The 18610-nt window shown below is 40.3% G+C and overlaps 1 protein-coding gene across 2 annotated transcripts in view; it reads left to right on the top strand.

The window, feature by feature from the left end:
• Nucleotides 1-18610, top strand: part of Slc25a17 (solute carrier family 25 member 17) — a 49409-nt gene that overhangs the window by 15515 nt on the left and 15284 nt on the right. For both annotated transcript variants that reach the window (XM_036209127.1, XM_036209128.1), the window contains exons 2-4: nt 1215-1275; nt 6127-6193; nt 9044-9195. In XM_036209127.1, the coding sequence (XP_036065020.1) occupies nt 1215-1275; nt 6127-6193; nt 9044-9195 (280 nt within the window). The remainder of the gene's footprint in view (nt 1-1214; nt 1276-6126; nt 6194-9043; nt 9196-18610) is intronic.

Here is an 18610-nt window from a genome sequence, read left to right as displayed (position 1 = left end):
ACTTAAAAAAAAAAAAAAAAGACATTAGAAGAACCGTGTTCCTTTTTGAAGACTCTAGGGTAAAAACACTTCCCTGACTTTTACCACTTACCAGAAGCTGCCCACAATCCTTGACTGGGGTTAGCAGTGGGAGTCCTTTTCACCTTGCCACTAGTAAGAAACCCTACTTCAACCTTTGATCTCTACATGCTTGCATAAACACACACACACACACACACACACACACACACACACACACACACACACACGTGTTTAGGACAAGGTCTTGCCATGTAGCCTTGGCTGGTTTTTTTTTTTTTTTTTTTTTGGTTTGGTTTGGTTTTTGTTTTCTTTGTGGGGGGGGTTGAGACGGGGTTTCTCTGTATAGCTTTGGAAGCTGTCCTAGATCTCACTCTGTAGACCAGGTTGGCCTCGAACTCACAGAGATCCACCTGGCTCTGCCTCCTGAGTACTGGGATTACAGGCGTGCGCCACCACCGCCCGGCTAGCCTTGGCTGTTCTAGAACTTGCTATGTAAACCATGCTGGTCTTGAACTCGTAGAGATCTGTCTCTACCTTCTGAATTTTGGAATTAAAGATGTATGCCACCATGCCTAGCTTAGAATATATTTCTAAATTTTTGACTATTTTGATTTTGGGCAGTATCAGAGGCATTATAGTAGCAACTGACCTGAGGGAAAAAAATCAAAATTCTATTTATCCGTTGTCTTCAAATGTGCTTTGTGTTTTGTTTCTTTTTCTATATCAGAGAAACAGAAGAAATTTCTTCTGGAAAATTAAATTCTCCTTTTTAAGTATCTAATAATAGAAGTTTGAATATGAATAATCCCAATACATTAAAGTACTGCGTTTATTTGGTAAGAATTTAATTTAACTGTACTGATGAATTTTTGATCATTTAAAAGGTGCATTCTGAGGCTAGAGAGATGGCTCAGTGGTTAAGAACAGTGGCTACTGTTGGAGGGGACCTGAGTTCAATTCCCATCATCCACATGGCACCTCATAGTCATCTGAACTCCAGACCTGGGGAACCTGACACTTTCTTCTAGCCTCCACAGTGCACCAGGCGTGCAAATAATGCACAGGCCTACATGCAAATAAAACACCTATATACATAAAATAAATGAAAAAAAAATTAAAAACCACATTTTTCTTTAAGTTGTGGCCCGTGTGTAAGTTAGTGTGACGGCTAAAGTCCTTTTTAAACTCTGCAGGGAAGTGTGACTGCCATGACCGTGTTCTTCCCCTTGGATACCGCCAGACTCCGACTTCAGGGTGAGTACTCATCCCATCCCTGGCCTTCTGACTCTGGGACACAGACATTCTCTCAGACATGCTGCACCAAGATAGGAATATCCTGTTCACATAGCCACTGTTGTCTGCTTGCTTTTTTTGTGACAGGTATAGATGACCCACGCTGGCTTCAAACTCACTCCAGAGCCTAAGCATGAACTCATCCTCCTGCCTCCACCTCTAAAGTTGGTGCAGTATAGGTATGCCCCACTGCACCTGACTTAAATATTGGATCCCTCCCCCACTTCTCTTTCTGTGCTAGGGGCTGAGCTCAGAGCTTTGTGCAAGCAGCTAGTCTAGTGCTCAGCCACTGGGTGAGTCCTCCCTCCAGTATTATTAACAGGGGGGTAGGAGGGGAGAGTCACCTGTAGAAAGTTCCACAGTTAGAGTTACCAAATGTACAGTCAGAAAAGCCTGAATAATAAGTGTACAGGAACAGTTTCTTTTATAAACTGACTAGTGATTACTTAAGAAACATATTCTTCAGGGCTGGAGAGATGACTCAGCAGTTAAGAACACTGGCTGTTCTTCCAGAGGTCCCGGGTTCAATTCCCAGCACTCACATGGCAGCTCACAACTGTCTGTAACTCCTGTTCTAGGGGATCTGATTCACTTCTACAGACTTGTGCAGGCAAAACACCAATGCACATGAAATAAAATAAATTATTAAAAATAGAAAGAAGCATATTCTTCAATACCAAGGCTTTGCAGTCTCTTACAACAGAAAAGGCTGGCCTGAAGGGTTACGTCCAGGGAACCTGAAGCAGGAGAATTTCCTCACACTAAAATGATTACATACAGTTCATTTGCTCATGCCAGTACACCAAGACACCTCCCTTCTGAAATCTGTGTCACTGATTTTATCATGTAGCAAGCCCACACTTGAAAAAGGCATTTTTTTCTTAGCAGTTACTTTAAAAAAGATGTTTCATTTCAGGTGGGGATGTACTTTCAATATGGTGTACAGTGATAGATGTCTGCATTAGGGCAGCGTGCTGCCTGATGGATGAGGGGCAGTGAAATCGGGACTGCACCCACACCACTGCTGTTTAACACCTGCCTAGCAAGTTCAAGCAGGGTTGACCTCGGAAACAAAGATGTCTTAAGAGAGTCAGCCCCTGTCTGGCGGTGGTGGCGCACACCTTTAATCCCAGCACTCAGGAGGCAGAGGCAGGGGGTTTTGAGTTGGAGGCCAGCCTGGGCTAATACCCCATGGCTTTTGTTTTACAGTAGATGGTCAGACTCAGGTCTGACATGTGCTAGGCAAGTGCTGTACCCATGAGCTCTGTTTCCAGGATGACTTCTGAGGCTTAAACTGGACGTTTTTAAAGGAGTGAGGCTTTCTGAAAAGAGGAAGAAGACTGGGGAACATACACCCGCTGTCCTTGCTAGTCCAGACACGTGCTCCTAACTAACTATCTCTAGCACTATCGGACTTTGCACTTTGATGTAGTTCTCTTTCTCCGATTTTTTTTTCAAACTTGAAATTATCATTATTATTGTTGTTGTTATTATCACTTTGATTGTTGTTGTTATTATTATCATCATTTTGGTTTTTTGAGATAGGGTTTCTCTGTGTAGCTCTGGCTATCCTGGAACTCACTATGTAGACGAGGCTGGTCTTGAACTGATTGATCCACCTGGCTCTCCCTCCCAGATGCATGTACCAACACCTGGCTCAACTTGAAATTATAAACTGACGCCACAACTTGCATAAAGAGAGTTTGAAAACTAGCTCAGAGGTTAAACATTTTGTGACTTTTTAGGTAGTTAGAATTTTAGGTAGGTAGTTATGTGATTCACAAAGTAAAACATGTAGGAAGGAGTGTTGTACAGGGAAACCTCCACTCCCTCTCCAACCCTCTCCACTGCAGTTAACACTGACTGACTTTGGGCTGTGTCTTTGGTGTCTTCATTGCTAGGAAAGGGGTGTGTGTGTGTGTGTGTGTGTGTGTCTGTCTGTCTGTCTGTCTGTGTCTTAGTTTTTAAAATTACTTTTCATTATATGTATGCCGTGCATCTGGGGATATGTGCAGATGGCCTCAGAAGCCAGACCTGTTGGAATCCCTGGAGTTACAGGCGGTTGTGAACCACCTGATGTGCTGAGAATCATGCTCAGGTCCTCTACAAGAGCAGTACAAGCACTTAACTGCCAAGCCATCTTTCCAGCCCCAAGAGCTCTTGATTTGGAAAGCCTTCAGAATGGCAGGCGTAGGGTGGGCTCTGTGTACATACCTGCAGTCACAGCTGCTTGAGAGGCCGAGGCTTGTGGACCATTTAACACAGGAGCTGTACTGAGACCTTGTTTTATTTTTTATTTTTATTTTTTTCGGTTTTTTTGGAGCTGAGGATCGAACCCAGGGCCTTGCGCTTGCTAGGCAAGCTCTACCAATGAGCTAAATCCCCAACCCTGAGACCTTGTTTTAGAGAGGGAGGGAGGAAGAGAGAATGAGAGAGGCAGAGCAAAGCAAAAAGAAAGAATGTTTGCAGAGTCTAGAGTACAGTGTGTGTGGGGTGAAGCCTGAGACAGTGTCAGCTAGCTTTTCCTGGTTTTCAGACTCTATGGAATAACAAGGAAGTAATGTAGATTCTGCATTTTCCACCTTACACAAAAAGCATACTTTGTTCCAGACCGTGTGTTCCGACAATTGCTTTTTAGGTTTTATTTGATGTGTCTGGGTGTTTTGCCTGATGTGTGTCTGTGTACCACATGCATGCCTGGTGTCCACAGAGACCATAAAAGGTACCAGATTCCCTAGCACTGGAGTTACAGACAGCTGTGAGCCACCGTGGTCGCTGGGAATTGAACCTGGGTCCTCTGGAAGAGCAGCAGTGCTCCTAACTGCTGACTTGTCTCTCCAGCCCTCCAGACTTCCCATCTTCAGACTGGCAGTGTATTCCTCTTCACCCAGTCTTCCGGTTGTCAGGTAGTCTGGTGTGGATGCACCATAACCTGCACACCCTTGCCCTGTTGTGGAAGAATTCTTGGGTTGTTCCACTTTTTTGTTATTTTGTTCTTGTAAATGTGATGTAAGAATAGATTTGTTCATAGGCCGTTTTGTTTCTGTAAATTTTATGGGATTTCTTCTGAATCAAGGGGTAAAATGTATGTGTGATTTTGAGTAAATGCCAGATTGCTTTTATTAGGGGCTGACTAACTTGCCATTTCATGAGATATACTGGTACCAATTTTAATTCTGAGGAAATTGGTTCATTTCCACATTTTTATGTTTTCAGATTAATTTTCTAGTATGGGCAGGAAATTTGAAGTTAATTGAAGTAGATATTAGTTTCAGAAATAATGTACAAAAATGAAAATGTTGTCCTTCTGGGATTTTTTTTTTAAGGTTAGGAAGCAGCACAAAGACAGAACTTTTGAAACTCGAGGGTTTTTTTTTTTTTTCTTTTTTCCTTTTGAAGGTTTTGTTTGTTTGTTTTTGTTGTTGTTTGGTTTGGTGCCTATCCTGGATCTCACTCTGTAGACCAGCCTGGCCTTGAACTCACAGAGATCTGCCTGGCTCTGCCTCCCAAGTACTGGGATTACAGGCGTGTGTCACCGCCGCCGCCGCCGCCACCACCTGGCTTGAAACTTGAGTTTTAATCCTGACTTTGCTTTTGTTTTCCTGGCCTCTTTTATAAAAGGAAGCGAGTAGGGGCTGGAGAGATGGCTCAGAGGTTAAAATTAAGAGCATTTGCAGCTCTAGCAAAGGACCTGGGTTCAATTCCCAATACTCTTATCGTGGGTCCACAAACATTTGTAACTCCAGTTCTAGCTTACCCAATACTCTCTTCTGACTTCCCTGGGCATCAGGCACACATGTAGTGCACATATACATGCAGGCAAAATACTCATACATAGAAAATAAAATAAATCTTTTTGGGAAAAAAAAAGGCAATCTATTTCCTGTTTTATAAGGTGTGGGAATAAAAGTGAGGACATGCATGTTAGTTTTAAAAAGAGCACTATATGGGGCTAGAGAGCTGACTCACCAGTTAAGAGCATTTACTGATTTTCCACAGGATCCAAGTTTCGTTCCCAGCACCCACATCATGAGGTTCATAGTTGCCTATATCTCCAGGTCCAGGGGCTCTGATGCCCTCTGTCCTCCAAGGTTCCCTGTGTACATGTGGTACACATAAAGTCACAGAGGCACACATAGGAAGGGAGGGAGGGAAGAAGGGAACGAAGGACAGATGGAGACTGTATGGAGCTAGAGAAATGGCTTAGTGTTTAAGAACATGTACTGTTCTTCATAGGACCCAAGTTCAGTTCCCAGTGACTCCAATTCCAGGAGATCCTACACCCTTTTCTGGGCTCCAAGGGCACCTGCACTCGTGCACACACTAATACAAAGGCACACATACATATAATTAAAAATAAAATAAAATAAATATTTTAAGGAAGAGCACTGGAGCCAGGTGGTGGTGGCACACGCCTTTAATCCCAGCACTCAGGAGGCAGGGGCAGGTGGATCTCTGAGTTCGAGGCCAGCTTGGTCAACAAAGTAAGTTCCAGGACAGCCAAGGCTACACAGAGAAAACTTGTCTCAAAAAAAAAAAAAAAAAAGAAAGAAAGAGAGAGAGAGAGAGAGAGAAAGAGAAAGAAAGAGCGAGCACTATGATAACCCCAGAAGTAGCATTTCTGCTTTACTGTGGAATGAGGGTTTAAATTAAAATTCTGAATAACAGATGAAACCCAAGGAATTTACTCTGGGGAAGTAAGCCATGGCAGACATGGAGGATCTCGGGCAAGTGAGAGTTTGTGCGGGTGGAGTGATGACAGCTAGTGAAACTTGCTGATGCTGGAGACAGTGATTCTCTTCATTCTTACAGTTGATGAGAAAAGAAAGTCGAAAACTACGCATGCAGTGCTCCTGGAGATTATTAAGGAAGAAGGCCTGTGAGTACCCACTTCACAACTCTCTAAGACTGGCTTCTTCGGAGACTCACATGCCAGGACTCAGAAGTCCCTGCTTATAATATTGAGAGTTTGTAATTGCCTGACATATAGAAGCATATCTGTTTTTAATTCCTTACAGATCTGTTAGCTATTTGATCCTTATTTTTAGATTTATGTCTTTGTATGAATATTTTGCTTGCATGCTGGGAGCCAAACCCGGGTCTTCTGCCAGAATAACAAATGCCCTTCTGCTGAGTCATCTCTCTAGCCCCCACCATTTGATTTTTTTTGATTATGGAGCCTTTTAGGAAATTTAATGTATAACAAAACAATGGTATTGTTGCTTAGGAGTTGAGGATTTAGCTCACTGTGTTTGCCTAGTCTTTTTTTTTTTTTTTTTTGTTTTTGAGACAGGATTTCTCTGTAGCTTTGGAGCCATTCTTGGACTAATCTGTAGACCAGGCTGGCCTTGAACTCACAGAGATCCACCTGCCTCTGCCTTCTGAGTCCTGGGATTACAGGCGTTTTCCACCACCACCCAGCAGTTTGCCTAGTCTTTACAGGGCCTAGTTTAAATGCCAGTAGCACACATTACATACAATTCACATTACACACACACACAATTCACATAAGACACACACATATACACCACATAAGAAACACACACACACCTGGTGATATATTGTGTACCCTAATAAAATTTGCCTAAAGATCAGAGAGACAAAGGAACAAGCCACAGCCACCACCTCTTACCTCACCAACTCCTCAGCCTGAAAAGCCTCAGCCGATAGACCAGATGAGCTTCCTCAGCTGAAAAGGCTTTAGTTCTTATCTCCTCATGCCTTATATACCCTTCTCCGCCCACCATTATCACGTACTTCCTGTTGCTGGGATTGAAGTCCTGTGACTTCCCACATACTGGGATTAAAGACGTGAGATCTCAAATGCTGGGATTAAAGGTGTATGTCACCACTGCTTGGCTCTGTTTCACTCCTGGACTGAGTCAATCTCATGTAGTCCAGGGTGACTTTGAACTCACAGAGATCCAGATGGATCCAGATGGATCTCTGTGTCCCGAGTGCTAGGATTAAAGGTGTGTGCCACCACTGCCTGCCATCTGTGTTTAATCTAGTGGCTTGTTCTCTGATCTTCAGGCAAATTTTATTAGGGTACACAATACACACACACACACACACACACACACACACACACACACTGCACATAAAATGCACACATATATACCATATAAGACATACACACTCCACATACAACATACACTCTCTCAGTTCATTCCTATCAGTTGCATCCAGACAGATTGCATTATTTTTTTTAATTTCTTTGAATTTGTATTTTGAAATAATTTCAGAGATGCAAAGAATTTCAAAATTAAAATAGGTACAAAGAGTACCACTGTATGCTTTACATTTTTATTGACCATTTTTCTACTATGTTACCAATTACGCTCACACTTGCCCTCCCTATGCTTCTGTCACACACATGCATATCACACAGTTTTTCATTTATTAAATATCATTTACATGCATCAAAACATTTTAATCTCTATACCAGTGACACTTTAAAATAATATATTCTCCCCTCCATTTTTTTTTTTTTTTTCCTTGAGAAAGTTCCTGGCTGGCCTGGAACTTGCTATGCTGACCTCAAACTCACAGAGATCCACCTGCCTCTGCCTCCGTAGTGCTGAGATTAAAGATGTGAGTTTTAGTTCTTGTTTTACATTTGCCTCATGGTTAGATTGGGTTTTCATTATTGATAAGACTAATGAGTGCCTAGGTAGCACAATGGTGCATGCCTGTAGTTCTTGCTCTACAGGAGGCTGGGGAAGAATTGCTTAAGTTCAGGATCAGGCTGGATGAAACATCTCCCTCCCTTCTTCCCTCCCCCCACTCCTCTCTTCCTTTCCCTACCTCTTTCCCCCCCCCCCCCCCGCTTTCCCCCTCTCTCCCCCTCTCTTCCTCTCTTCTTTTCTCTTTTCCTCTTCCCTCCCCTCTATTCCCTTCCCCTCTCCTTCCCTCCTCTCCTTGTTTTCCCTTCTCTTTCCTTTCCCCACCTCTTTCTCTCTCTCTTGCTCTCCCCTCCCCATCTTTCTCTGGCCTCATGTTGTCCACTTGCTTTCTGACATGTGATTTGGTTACTTCCTGTGTGACCATGTCTCTTTTCCTGCAACTCTAAGCACCCATGGGGAGAACCTCATAAGGTCCTGCAGATGCGCTCTTCTCAAACCTTGAGACTGTCTGTAGACCAGACTTCCTGGGCTTCATATTAGTTACTTTTCTCAATTCTGTGACCAAGTGCCTAGCTAGAACCAAGTTAAGGGAAGGAGAATTTATTCTGACTTACAAGTGAAGACAGTTTTATAGTCCATCACAGTAGGGCAGGCATGCCAGCTGACCCACATTGCCTCCACAGGAAGTGGGACTGGGCTGTCAAACCTCTAGGCTTAGGCCGGGCGGTGGTGGCGCACGCCTGTGATCCCAGTACTCGAGAGGCAGAGGCAGGTGGATCTCTGTGAGTTTGAGGCCAGCCTGGTCTACAGAGCTAGTCCAGGACAGGCTCCAAAGCTACAGAGAAACCCTGTCTGGAAAACAAACAAACAAACAAAAAACAAAACAAAACAAAAAACAACCTCTAGGCTTGTCCCCAGTGACCAGTCCTTCTTGCAAGGCTCAGCCTCTTATAGACTTCCCAGGGAGAGGGATTGGCACCAGGCATTCAGATATATGAGCCTATTGGGAATCGGTTTACATTCAAACCTTGACCAGCTTCTCTGGCAATTTCCTATGGCTTTTGTCCATGACCTTTACTTTGCTTATTGTGTTTTTTCCATAGTCTGGCACCATACCGAGGATGGTTTCCAGTTATTTCCAGTCTCTGCTGCTCCAATTTTGTCTATTTCTACACTTTTAATAGCCTCAAAGCAGTATGGGTCAAAGGTCAGCGTTCTTCTACAGGAAAAGATCTGGTGGTTGGATTTGTTGCAGGTAACAAAGTTTTCTGGATATAAAATATTTTTAGGGTTGGGAATTTAGCTCAGTGGTAGAGTGCTTGCCTAGCAAGCGCAAGGCCCTGGGTTCGATCCTCATCTCATATATATATTTTTTATATATATTATTTTTATATTTTAATATTGATCTGTGCTTCATATATCCTCTAAGAGATTCTTTTAGCACCCCGTAGTGCTGTAGGGAATATGGCCAGTTTTTCTGACGTGTTTTCTTAATGTGATCAAAGTCCATGGCATAAAATTTGCCAGTGTAACCATTTTAAGGTAAGTTAGTCATGTGAAGTATGTTTGCATTTTAAAACTGACACCAGAATGAACTGATGTTCATTTTACAAACCTCATACCCCTAAATTCATTCCTCATCTCTCCTCCCTCAGCACCTGGTAACCATAATTCATTCTACTTTCTGCCTTTAAGGATTTGACTACATTTGATACTGCATATAAGTGAAGTCATACAGTATTTGTCTTTTGTAATAGGCGAATTTCGCTTAGTGGTATCCCCATGGTTCACCCATATTGTAGCATTTGACATTCCCTATTGTATCTAGATAATATTCTGTTGTATGAATACATCACATTGTGTATGTCTTTTCATCTGCTAATGGACATTTGGGTTGGCTCTTGCTGTTGTGGACATCTCTTTGGGAACTCCTCTCAAGTGTGTTGGCAGAGTTTCTCTGTCTCGGCAGAGACTTATTATTATTAATTATAAATGCTTGGCTGATAGGTTAGGCTTGTCTTTAGCCAGCTCTTAACTTAAATTAACCCATTTCTATTAATCTACATGCTGCCCCTGACCTTAACCTCTCCTGCATGTCCTGCTTCCTTTCCATCTGGCTGGTGACTCCTCTTACTCTGCCCTTCTTCCCAGCATTCTCTCTGCCCCCAAAATCCTGCCTAGCTATTGGCCAATTAGCTTTTTATTAACAATTAGAGCAATACATATTTACAGTATACAAAGATTGTTCCACAGCATGTCCCCCTTTTTGTCTAATTAAAAAGGAAGGTTTTAACTTTAACATAGTAAAATGATAACATAAACAGTTATCAAGTAAGAATTACAGTTATAATATCCAGTTCATTTGTATTTGGCAAAATTAGAGAAAATATTATTTATCTTCTCTTTGTAATTCTAAAGTTTTATACCCAATTTACCTTTTATCATAACTAAGGAAAACTTTAACTATGACTATTTAGTCTTCAACTCCATCAAAGACCTCATAGGGTGGAGTGTTACCTTAAGAACAGGGACATCTGGCTGTCTGAACAGTTGCCCAAAGTTCCTCTGTAATATTGGGGCATCCATTTTTGGCATACAGGCCTAGTATATCTGACAGAAATTTTTGAGAAGCAGGGAATTTTCCCAGACTGTCCTTCCTTGTCTTGGCAAAGTTTGGCAGTTGATTGGTTTTTTTTGTTTGTTTGTTTTGTTTTGTTTGTTTGTTTGTTTTTGCATCCTGCTGGTCCAGTTTGGACAGTAACTGTCAGGAATTGAGACCAGGGCAGTTTCTTGTCCCAGATGACTAGCTAGCTTTTGCCATAAAGAAGGCAAACTCTATTCAGAGTTTCTTCAGTGCCTATTTCCTTTTCTGAAGTAAATTGGTGCTACCAAGAGCAGACATGTCTCACTGTCAAGAAAAATCGTATGTTATTAAAACATTTAAAATGCCTTATTCTGTAGGTCTTTGAAGTGTTTGAAGACCAATTCATCGAAATGTATCTGTGTATGACCTTGAAAACATACCTAACATGACTATAAGTTTGACTATTACAGGTGACTATTAATCTGTATTTCTTAATTATATATTACATTCTTAAATGAGCTGTATAAACACAATACCCTAAAGAAGAGTAGAAACATACATACAGCATAACAAAATTAAATTTGCATCAGTAAACCAAAACCCATACCAATGTAAAATATTTTGAGATTAATAGTTTTTTTTTTTTTTTTGGATTAAAGTAGATTCAATAATCCACCCTTTTATCTCATTATTTCTATATTATATCCCCCTCTTTTTCCTTTAGAAAGAGGTCTTTGAATTTAACTCTTTTGTTTAAATTTTTTTTCTTTTTTACTATGACCAATAACAACTTGTAACCAACCTCCCTTAAATGATAACAGACATCCATAATGTATCTTTTGGAAATGTGGACTTTCTTTTTTTCAAGACTGCTTCCTGTTGTCTGGAGGTGCTGGCATCAGGATAATGGTTAAGTCTGTAAGACTGGATCATCTCAGCCAGCAGCCTTGAAGCTCTTCTGGATGCAGAACTCACAAACTGTAACAGAGGCATTCTGAGATTGGATCACCTGAGCCATGTGTTTTTATTGGTGTTTGGCCCCTTGTTCAGAAAATACGTAAACTTTTAAAGATAACATACATTACAGGTATGGAATATATGGTATACAAGTCAGTTAAAAATAATTTTTTGTTTTATGTTTGAGCAGGCAAAATACACATTATGTGTTTTGTAGTTTTTCTAGGTTTATTTCTTTATGTTCATAACCAGGATTTTTAGGGGGGTCTTCCTTGATCAAACCTGATCCATATCAACATAGAATGAATTCACAGCTTCTCATTTCCTATGGAAATAAAAGCATAACCTCTTCCCCAAAGTAACATATCTTTTGACTCCCATTTTGAAGTCAAGACATTTTTAAAATATGTAGATTGGTTTAATTTAGTAGTTTTCATAATCCAATGTATCTTAGCAGCTGTCATTTCTTTATTAGCAATCAGAAAATCTAAAGACAACACAATAACATACAGAATCCACATTCTCTGAATATTTTCTATCTTTACATGGCTTATATGTTTTTTAATCTATTCCTTTCATAAAGACTATTAAACTTTTTTTTTTTTTCCTGAGACAGGGTTTCTCTGTAGCTTTGGAGCCTGTCCTGGACTAGCATTGTAGACTAGGCTGGCTTCTGCCTCCTGAGTCCTGGGATTACAGGCGTGTGCCACCACTGCCCGGCTTAAACTATTTTTTTTAAGCTGGGGATCAAACCCAGGGCCTTGCGCTTGCTAGGCAAGCGCTCTACCACTGAGCTAAATTCCCAACCCTTAAACTATTTTTTTGTTTTTTTGTTTTTGTTTTTGTTTTTGAGACAGGGTTTCCCTGTGTAGCTTTGCGCCTTTCCTGGAACTCACAGAGATCCGCCTGCCTCTGCCTCCCGAGTGCTAGAATTAAAAGCGTGTGCCACCACTGCCCGGCTCTTAAACTATTTTTTATTCTTTGACTGTCTCTACTCCTTCTCTTTCTCTTCCAAGCCTTTGTATATTTTTAAACACATTATAACCCGTTTAGAAGTTTTTTCGATCGGGATCTGTCTTTACTAAGGATTTGTAACCTTTTTTGTCTACATAAGCAAACAATCGTGCAGCACGCTGGCAGCGAAAGCCTGCAGACAGCGACTGGGAAATGCTTCTCTATACGGCAGCCGGCATAAGAGAGTAGGAAGCCGAGTTTGGCTCTGTTTTTTGTGTGTTTAGAAGCTATTTTAAGCTTTCTCGGGTCTTATGTGGATGTAGGTGTCCCACATATGGGTGCCACTTGTAGTCGTTAGGGGACCCTGAAAAATTTTGAGATAAAGATCAAGTCCTGGGAGAGCTAGCTGTTGCCCAGTCGTGGTGTGATTGGAAAGTGCAGGGCTTTTCTGAAGTCCTGGCTGGAGCAGTCCACCAGGCTGCACCATCTTAGCTAATCACTTTGAAGCTGTCCTGAGCAGTTATAGTCCAAGGGTGATCTTTGGATGGTGTCTGTTAGCCTGGTGGCATCACCACATAATAGGTGGATTCATCATTCATGGGCCCCATCATCCTTTTAGAGACGTCAAAGGTTGCTGTTAGGAATGGTCACAGTTCACTGCAGAAAACTTAAAACATTTTAAATGCCATATGCAGCAGATCTCAGAGAGGTTATAGGACCATAATCTATTAAATACATCTGGGGTACACAAGCTTAATTCCCAATTACCTGCTTCAGACTCAAGCCCGAAATCATGTACAGGAAACTAGATGGAGCCTATTTCTAGAATTAGTTAGTACTCTTATATGATCATTAATATCATGACAGAAAGATATGTGTGTGTGTGTGTGTGTGTGTGTGTGTGTTATAAATTTTGAGATATTTGTACCTTAAAAAAAATTTAAAGAGTCAAAATGAAACCAAAGTATTATGAGATTAGTGACAATATAATAGTCCCTTAATTTTGGTTTTCTTCTGTCCCATACTAGGTGACTTTTCTGACATGAGGAAAAGACTTTGGATTTTCCTTTAACAAGTGTGCTTGGGTTTAGAGAAGGAGAGAGCCATGCTCCAACTCCAAAGCCAGCTTTAAATTTTAATTCAGTTGGGATTACAAAAAGATCATTTGCCCTTATATATCTTTAGGGAACAGCAGAAACAAACATTGGAAAAGATTTATGAATTTTTTTCTGTTGGAAATGTGTTATACCATTAAGCCAGTTTACTCTTTTTCTTGGGACATTTTCTCTGGATGTTTTGTCCTCTTCTTCAGATGTCTTATTTGTCCAGTGGTCTTCAGAGTCTTTAGTTGGTTGCTTTTATACTCCTGGAAAGACAGAAAACAAACAAACAAAAACCCAAAAAAATCCTGCCCCAACTCTAACTTTGGGACATTTCCCTTTTTGGCAGGTTATGTCTTAGCAAATGAAAGACATTTGTTAGTCTTACAAGTTAATTTAGATAGGATAGCCATGTGGTTTGATGAACTTTGGCCTCTCCTAATCAAGAGGTCTGTCTTGTTCAAATCTAATTTTTATCACTCTTGATGGTATCTGTAAGTTTTCTTCTCCTGTGGAAACAAAAGCAAAACCTCTTCCCCAATGTAACACATATCCTGGTTTCCATTCTGAGGTCAGCACATCTTTAAAGTACACAGGCTGATTTAATTCAATTTTTTTCTATTATCCAATGTCTCTCCACAGCTGCCATCCCTTTCTCATTAGCATTTTAAAAATTTAAAGTTAATAAAGCATTGTGCAATGGATCTCCAAAGGTCTTTATTAACCCTTTCTGTTTATTAAGCATATCTTTTAAAATGTGATTAGATCTTTCTATAACTGCTTGTTCTGTAGGATTATATGGTAAATCTGTAATATGCTTTGTACTGTAATATGCAAAAAATGTTTCATTTTATTAGAGACATATACTGGAGTCTTAATTTGTACAAGTATCCCCATGTTGGCCATAACTTTTGGTTTTTTGAGACAGGGTTTCTCTGCATAGTTTTGGTGCCTGTCCTGGATCTCTCTCTGTAGACCAGGCTGGCCTCAAACTCAGAAATCCACCTGGCTCTGCCTCCTGAGTGCTGGGATTAAAGGCGTGGCCACCACTGCCTGGCTTCTTTTTTGGAGACAGGTTTTCTCTGTATAACAGTCCTGGCTGTCCTGGAACTTACTTTGTGCTGGCCTCAAACTCACTGAAATCCACCTGCCTCTGCCTCCCAATTGCTGGGCCATAACTTCTTATAAATGTGAATCAACCTTTTCAGAACTCAAAGCAGTTGCCTGTAGGTGGAGTTTTCCTATCCTGACCGCCCGGTCCTAAATAAACACACAGAAACTTATATGAATTGCAAATGCTCAGCTGATAACTCAGGCTTATTACTAACTAGCTCTTAAAACTTAAATTAACCCATTTTTCTATTTATGGTTTACCACATGGTTCAGCTAGCTGGCATCTCTCCTGACTCTGCCCTCCTTCCCATCATTCTCAGTTTGGCTTTCCCTCCTAACTTCCTACCCAGCTATTGGCCTATCAGCTTTTTATTAACCAATGAGAGCAATACATATTCATAGTGTAGAAAAGGATTGTTCCCACAGCAGTTGCCCATGAAAATCTTAAATAAGTAGAGGGAAATCAGAGTTAAAAACTATACTGTCAGCCAAATGGATTTGACATCCAATAATATTTTCTTCTGTCACCTAATGGGACAGTCTCTAGGATAGTCCACAGATTAAGTCACAAAACAAGTTTCAATATGTACAGAAAATTGAAATCTCAGAATGTGTGTCCTCTGCCCATTATGCAATATAACTAAATTTATAAATTGTACAAATACATGAAAACTAAGCAACAGATTTTTAAAAAGAAAGAAAGAAAGAAGGAAATATCCTGCACATATTTTAATTTTCTAAACTCCACAAAATGGAACGTGTCCATTTGCCAAATTTCATTTCTTTTTTTTTGTTTGTTTGTTTTTTGCTTTTCTGAGACAGGGTTTCTCTGTGTAGCTTTGCGCCTTTCCTGGATCTCGCTCTGTAGACCAGGCTGGCCTTGAACTCACAAAGATCCACCTGCCTCTGCCTCCCAAGTGCTGGAATTAAAGGCGTGCACCACCACCGCCCGGCCAAATTTCATTTCTTTTGAGTACTCTTTGGGTTACTTCTTGTGGGTAGTGGAATTTGTCTATACAAAGAACAAGTGGGACATTTCTTTGACTTTTTATAAAGTGATAGAAAAAATCTTACTTCAAATCTTTTCTATTAACATGGTGGTTTTTATGAAATTCTGAGGCTTCTAGCACATTTCCTACCAATAGCTGATCAATTTAATCATTACCCTGTGCTACAGAGTCTGGAAGGCCTGTATGGGATCTGATATGTGCTATATATAAGGGATGAACTCTATTCCTGATTATTTCTTGTAACTGAATAAATAACAAAGTTAATTCTGCATCATCTGGAATAAATTCAGTGGTTTCAATATATAAAACAACTTCTGCAGACTGCGAGTCAGTAACTATATTGAGAGGTTCTGGAAAATCTAATAACACCATGAAAATAGCATACAATTCTGATTTTTTAAATTGACTCATAAGGGCTTTGAGCCACTTATTTTTCCTGATTTATAACCTGCCTTTTCTGATTTATTTGCATCAATATAGAATATAGGGGCTCCAGAAACTGATGTTCCCCATACAATATGAGGAAGGATCAGGTTAAATCTCTTTATAAACTGAAGTCTCCTGCTTTGGGGATGTTCGTTGCCAGTCTCTTCCCCCCAAATTACTGCAAGTTCTTTGCCAATGTTCATTTTTTTGTCCATAATGAGGCATTTTCAGCATTAGGAAAAGATACCACAATTTCTGCTGGGTCTGTTCCTGCTTATTGATGAGTCTCAATTTTCCTTTCAGAATCAGTTCAGACGCCTTTTTACATAGGTCTTTAAGTTTTTACTCTGTTTGTGTGCTAAAAATATCCATTCTAAGATGCTATCTTCTCTCTGCATAAGAATTCCTGTTGGAGACTGTGTTAGAAGGTAAAATAACCAGAATGCAATCAAGCTCTAGCTCCAAACAATCCACATGTGCATGTTGTAATTTCTGTTCCACCAAAGCCAATTCTCGCTCAGCATTAGCTAGCTGCTAATTTTCTGGGACTATTTAAATCCTTGTTACCATCTAAGGTTTGAAATAAATTACTTCTTTCTTGACTTGTTAATCTAGTTGTGAGCCATAGCCAGTTAATATCAGCATTTTTTGAAGATCATTAAGAGTTCATAATTGATCTTTCCTGATTTGTGCTTTCTGTGGTTGAATTTTTTGACAACCTATCTTATATCCTCGGTAATTAATAGAATCTCTTTGTATTTTCTCAGGAGCTACTTGTAATCGCCAATAAGGCAAATTTTTCTTTACTTCTTCAAACATTTTTTTTAAGGTATCTGTGTCTAAACCAGCTAGTAAGATAACATCCATATAATGGTAAATTATAGATTGAGGGAACTGTTTACAAATTATTTCTAACGGCTGTTGTACACAAGGTGGGGCTGTTTAACATCCCTATAGAAGAATATTCCAGTGATACCTTTCAACAGGCTGAGAATTATTATAAGTAGGCACTGTGAAGGCAAATTTTTCTGTCTGAAAGTATAGTAAAAAAGTAGTCTTTTGGGTTGGGGATTTAGCTCAGTGGTAGAGCACTTGCTTAGCAAACGCAAGGCCCTGGGTTCGGTCCTCAGCTCTGGCAAAAAAAAAAAAAAAGCAGTCTTTTAAGTTAATCACTATAGTAGACCATCTTTTAGGTAATAAAGAAGGCAAAGGAATTCCAGGCTGTAAAGAGCCTATTGGCTGATTTATTATAACTCTTAAATTATTACGTTAACATTTTCCACTTTTTTAATTTCTTTTTTTCTTTTTCTTTTCTTTTTTTTTTTTTTTTTTTTTTTTTTTTTGGAGCTGAGGACCGAACCCAGGGCCTTGTGCTTGTTAGGCAAGCGCTTTACCACTGAGCTAAATCCCCAACCCCTCTTTTTCCTTTTTCTTCTTCTTTTAGTTTTTTGAGACAGGATTTCTCTGTGTAGCCCTGACTGTCTGGGAACTCACTCTGTAGACCAGGCTGGCCTCAAACAGAGATCCACCTGCCTCCTGAGTGCTGGGATTAAAGGCATGTGCTACCACCACCCAGCTTCCTGATTTCTTTTTAATGATAAATACAGGAGAATTCCAAGGTCCGGTCCATTCTTCACTGTGTTGAGCATCTAGCTGCTCCTGTACCAGCTGTTCTAAGGCCTGTAGTTTTTCTGATGTCAAAGGCCATCGTTCACCCAGACAAGTGTGTCAGTTCACTATTTAAAGGGCTGTTGGTACCCTTGGAAGACCACCAGCTGTCTGTGACTGCTTGATAATACCTTTTAATACTTCTCTCAGAAGCATTCTTTATTTTATAGTTTGTTTCTGAGATTGGGGGAATGTTAATTTGTGTTTTCCATTGCTACCACAAATCACAGCCCCGTAAATTCATTTCTATGTTAGCCAGAAATGGTTTTAATTTTCCTATCTCCTTCTGGCCCTATGCACTCCGTCCATCTTTCACTTTATTTCACCTGAGATACAATTCCAATCCCAAGAAGCTGAACATTCACCTTCTTAAGAGGCCAGTCTGGGCGCCAAGGTTTTGGTGGAATTGTTGTTACCTCTGTACTTGTTCCCTCAACTGCAGTGCCATTTATATGTATTTTCAGCTTTGGTCTTTGATCATTTATAACAATTTGCCAAAATATTTGTTTCCTAGTCTCTTCTGAATTTTTTATTGTATCTGTAGTAGTTATTCTGTCTTTGATCACATCCAAAGCAGTGTGGTTTTTAACAATAGGTATTAATTAAATCTTTTAGTTGCTCTGTGGATGAGTTTCTCCAATGCTGACAGGGAAAGTTTGAGCCAAATTTGATATTGAGGCCAGCAAGAGCCTCTCAGGGTGTTTCCTGATCTCAAAGGGTTACCTTGTCTGCCCCTGTTGATCTGCATTCATTAGTTCAATGCTGGCCTTTGCCACACTATCTGCATATTCCAGAAGGTTGGGGCCTTCTTTTGGATTATCTCTAGAAAAAACATTGTTTCTAGGAACATCTTGCCTG

Source organism: Onychomys torridus, chromosome 16, assembly GCF_903995425.1.
Source record: "Onychomys torridus chromosome 16, mOncTor1.1, whole genome shotgun sequence".
Taxonomy (NCBI): Eukaryota; Metazoa; Chordata; class Mammalia; order Rodentia; family Cricetidae; genus Onychomys; species Onychomys torridus.
This window is presented reverse-complemented; position numbering and strand designations above follow the sequence as displayed.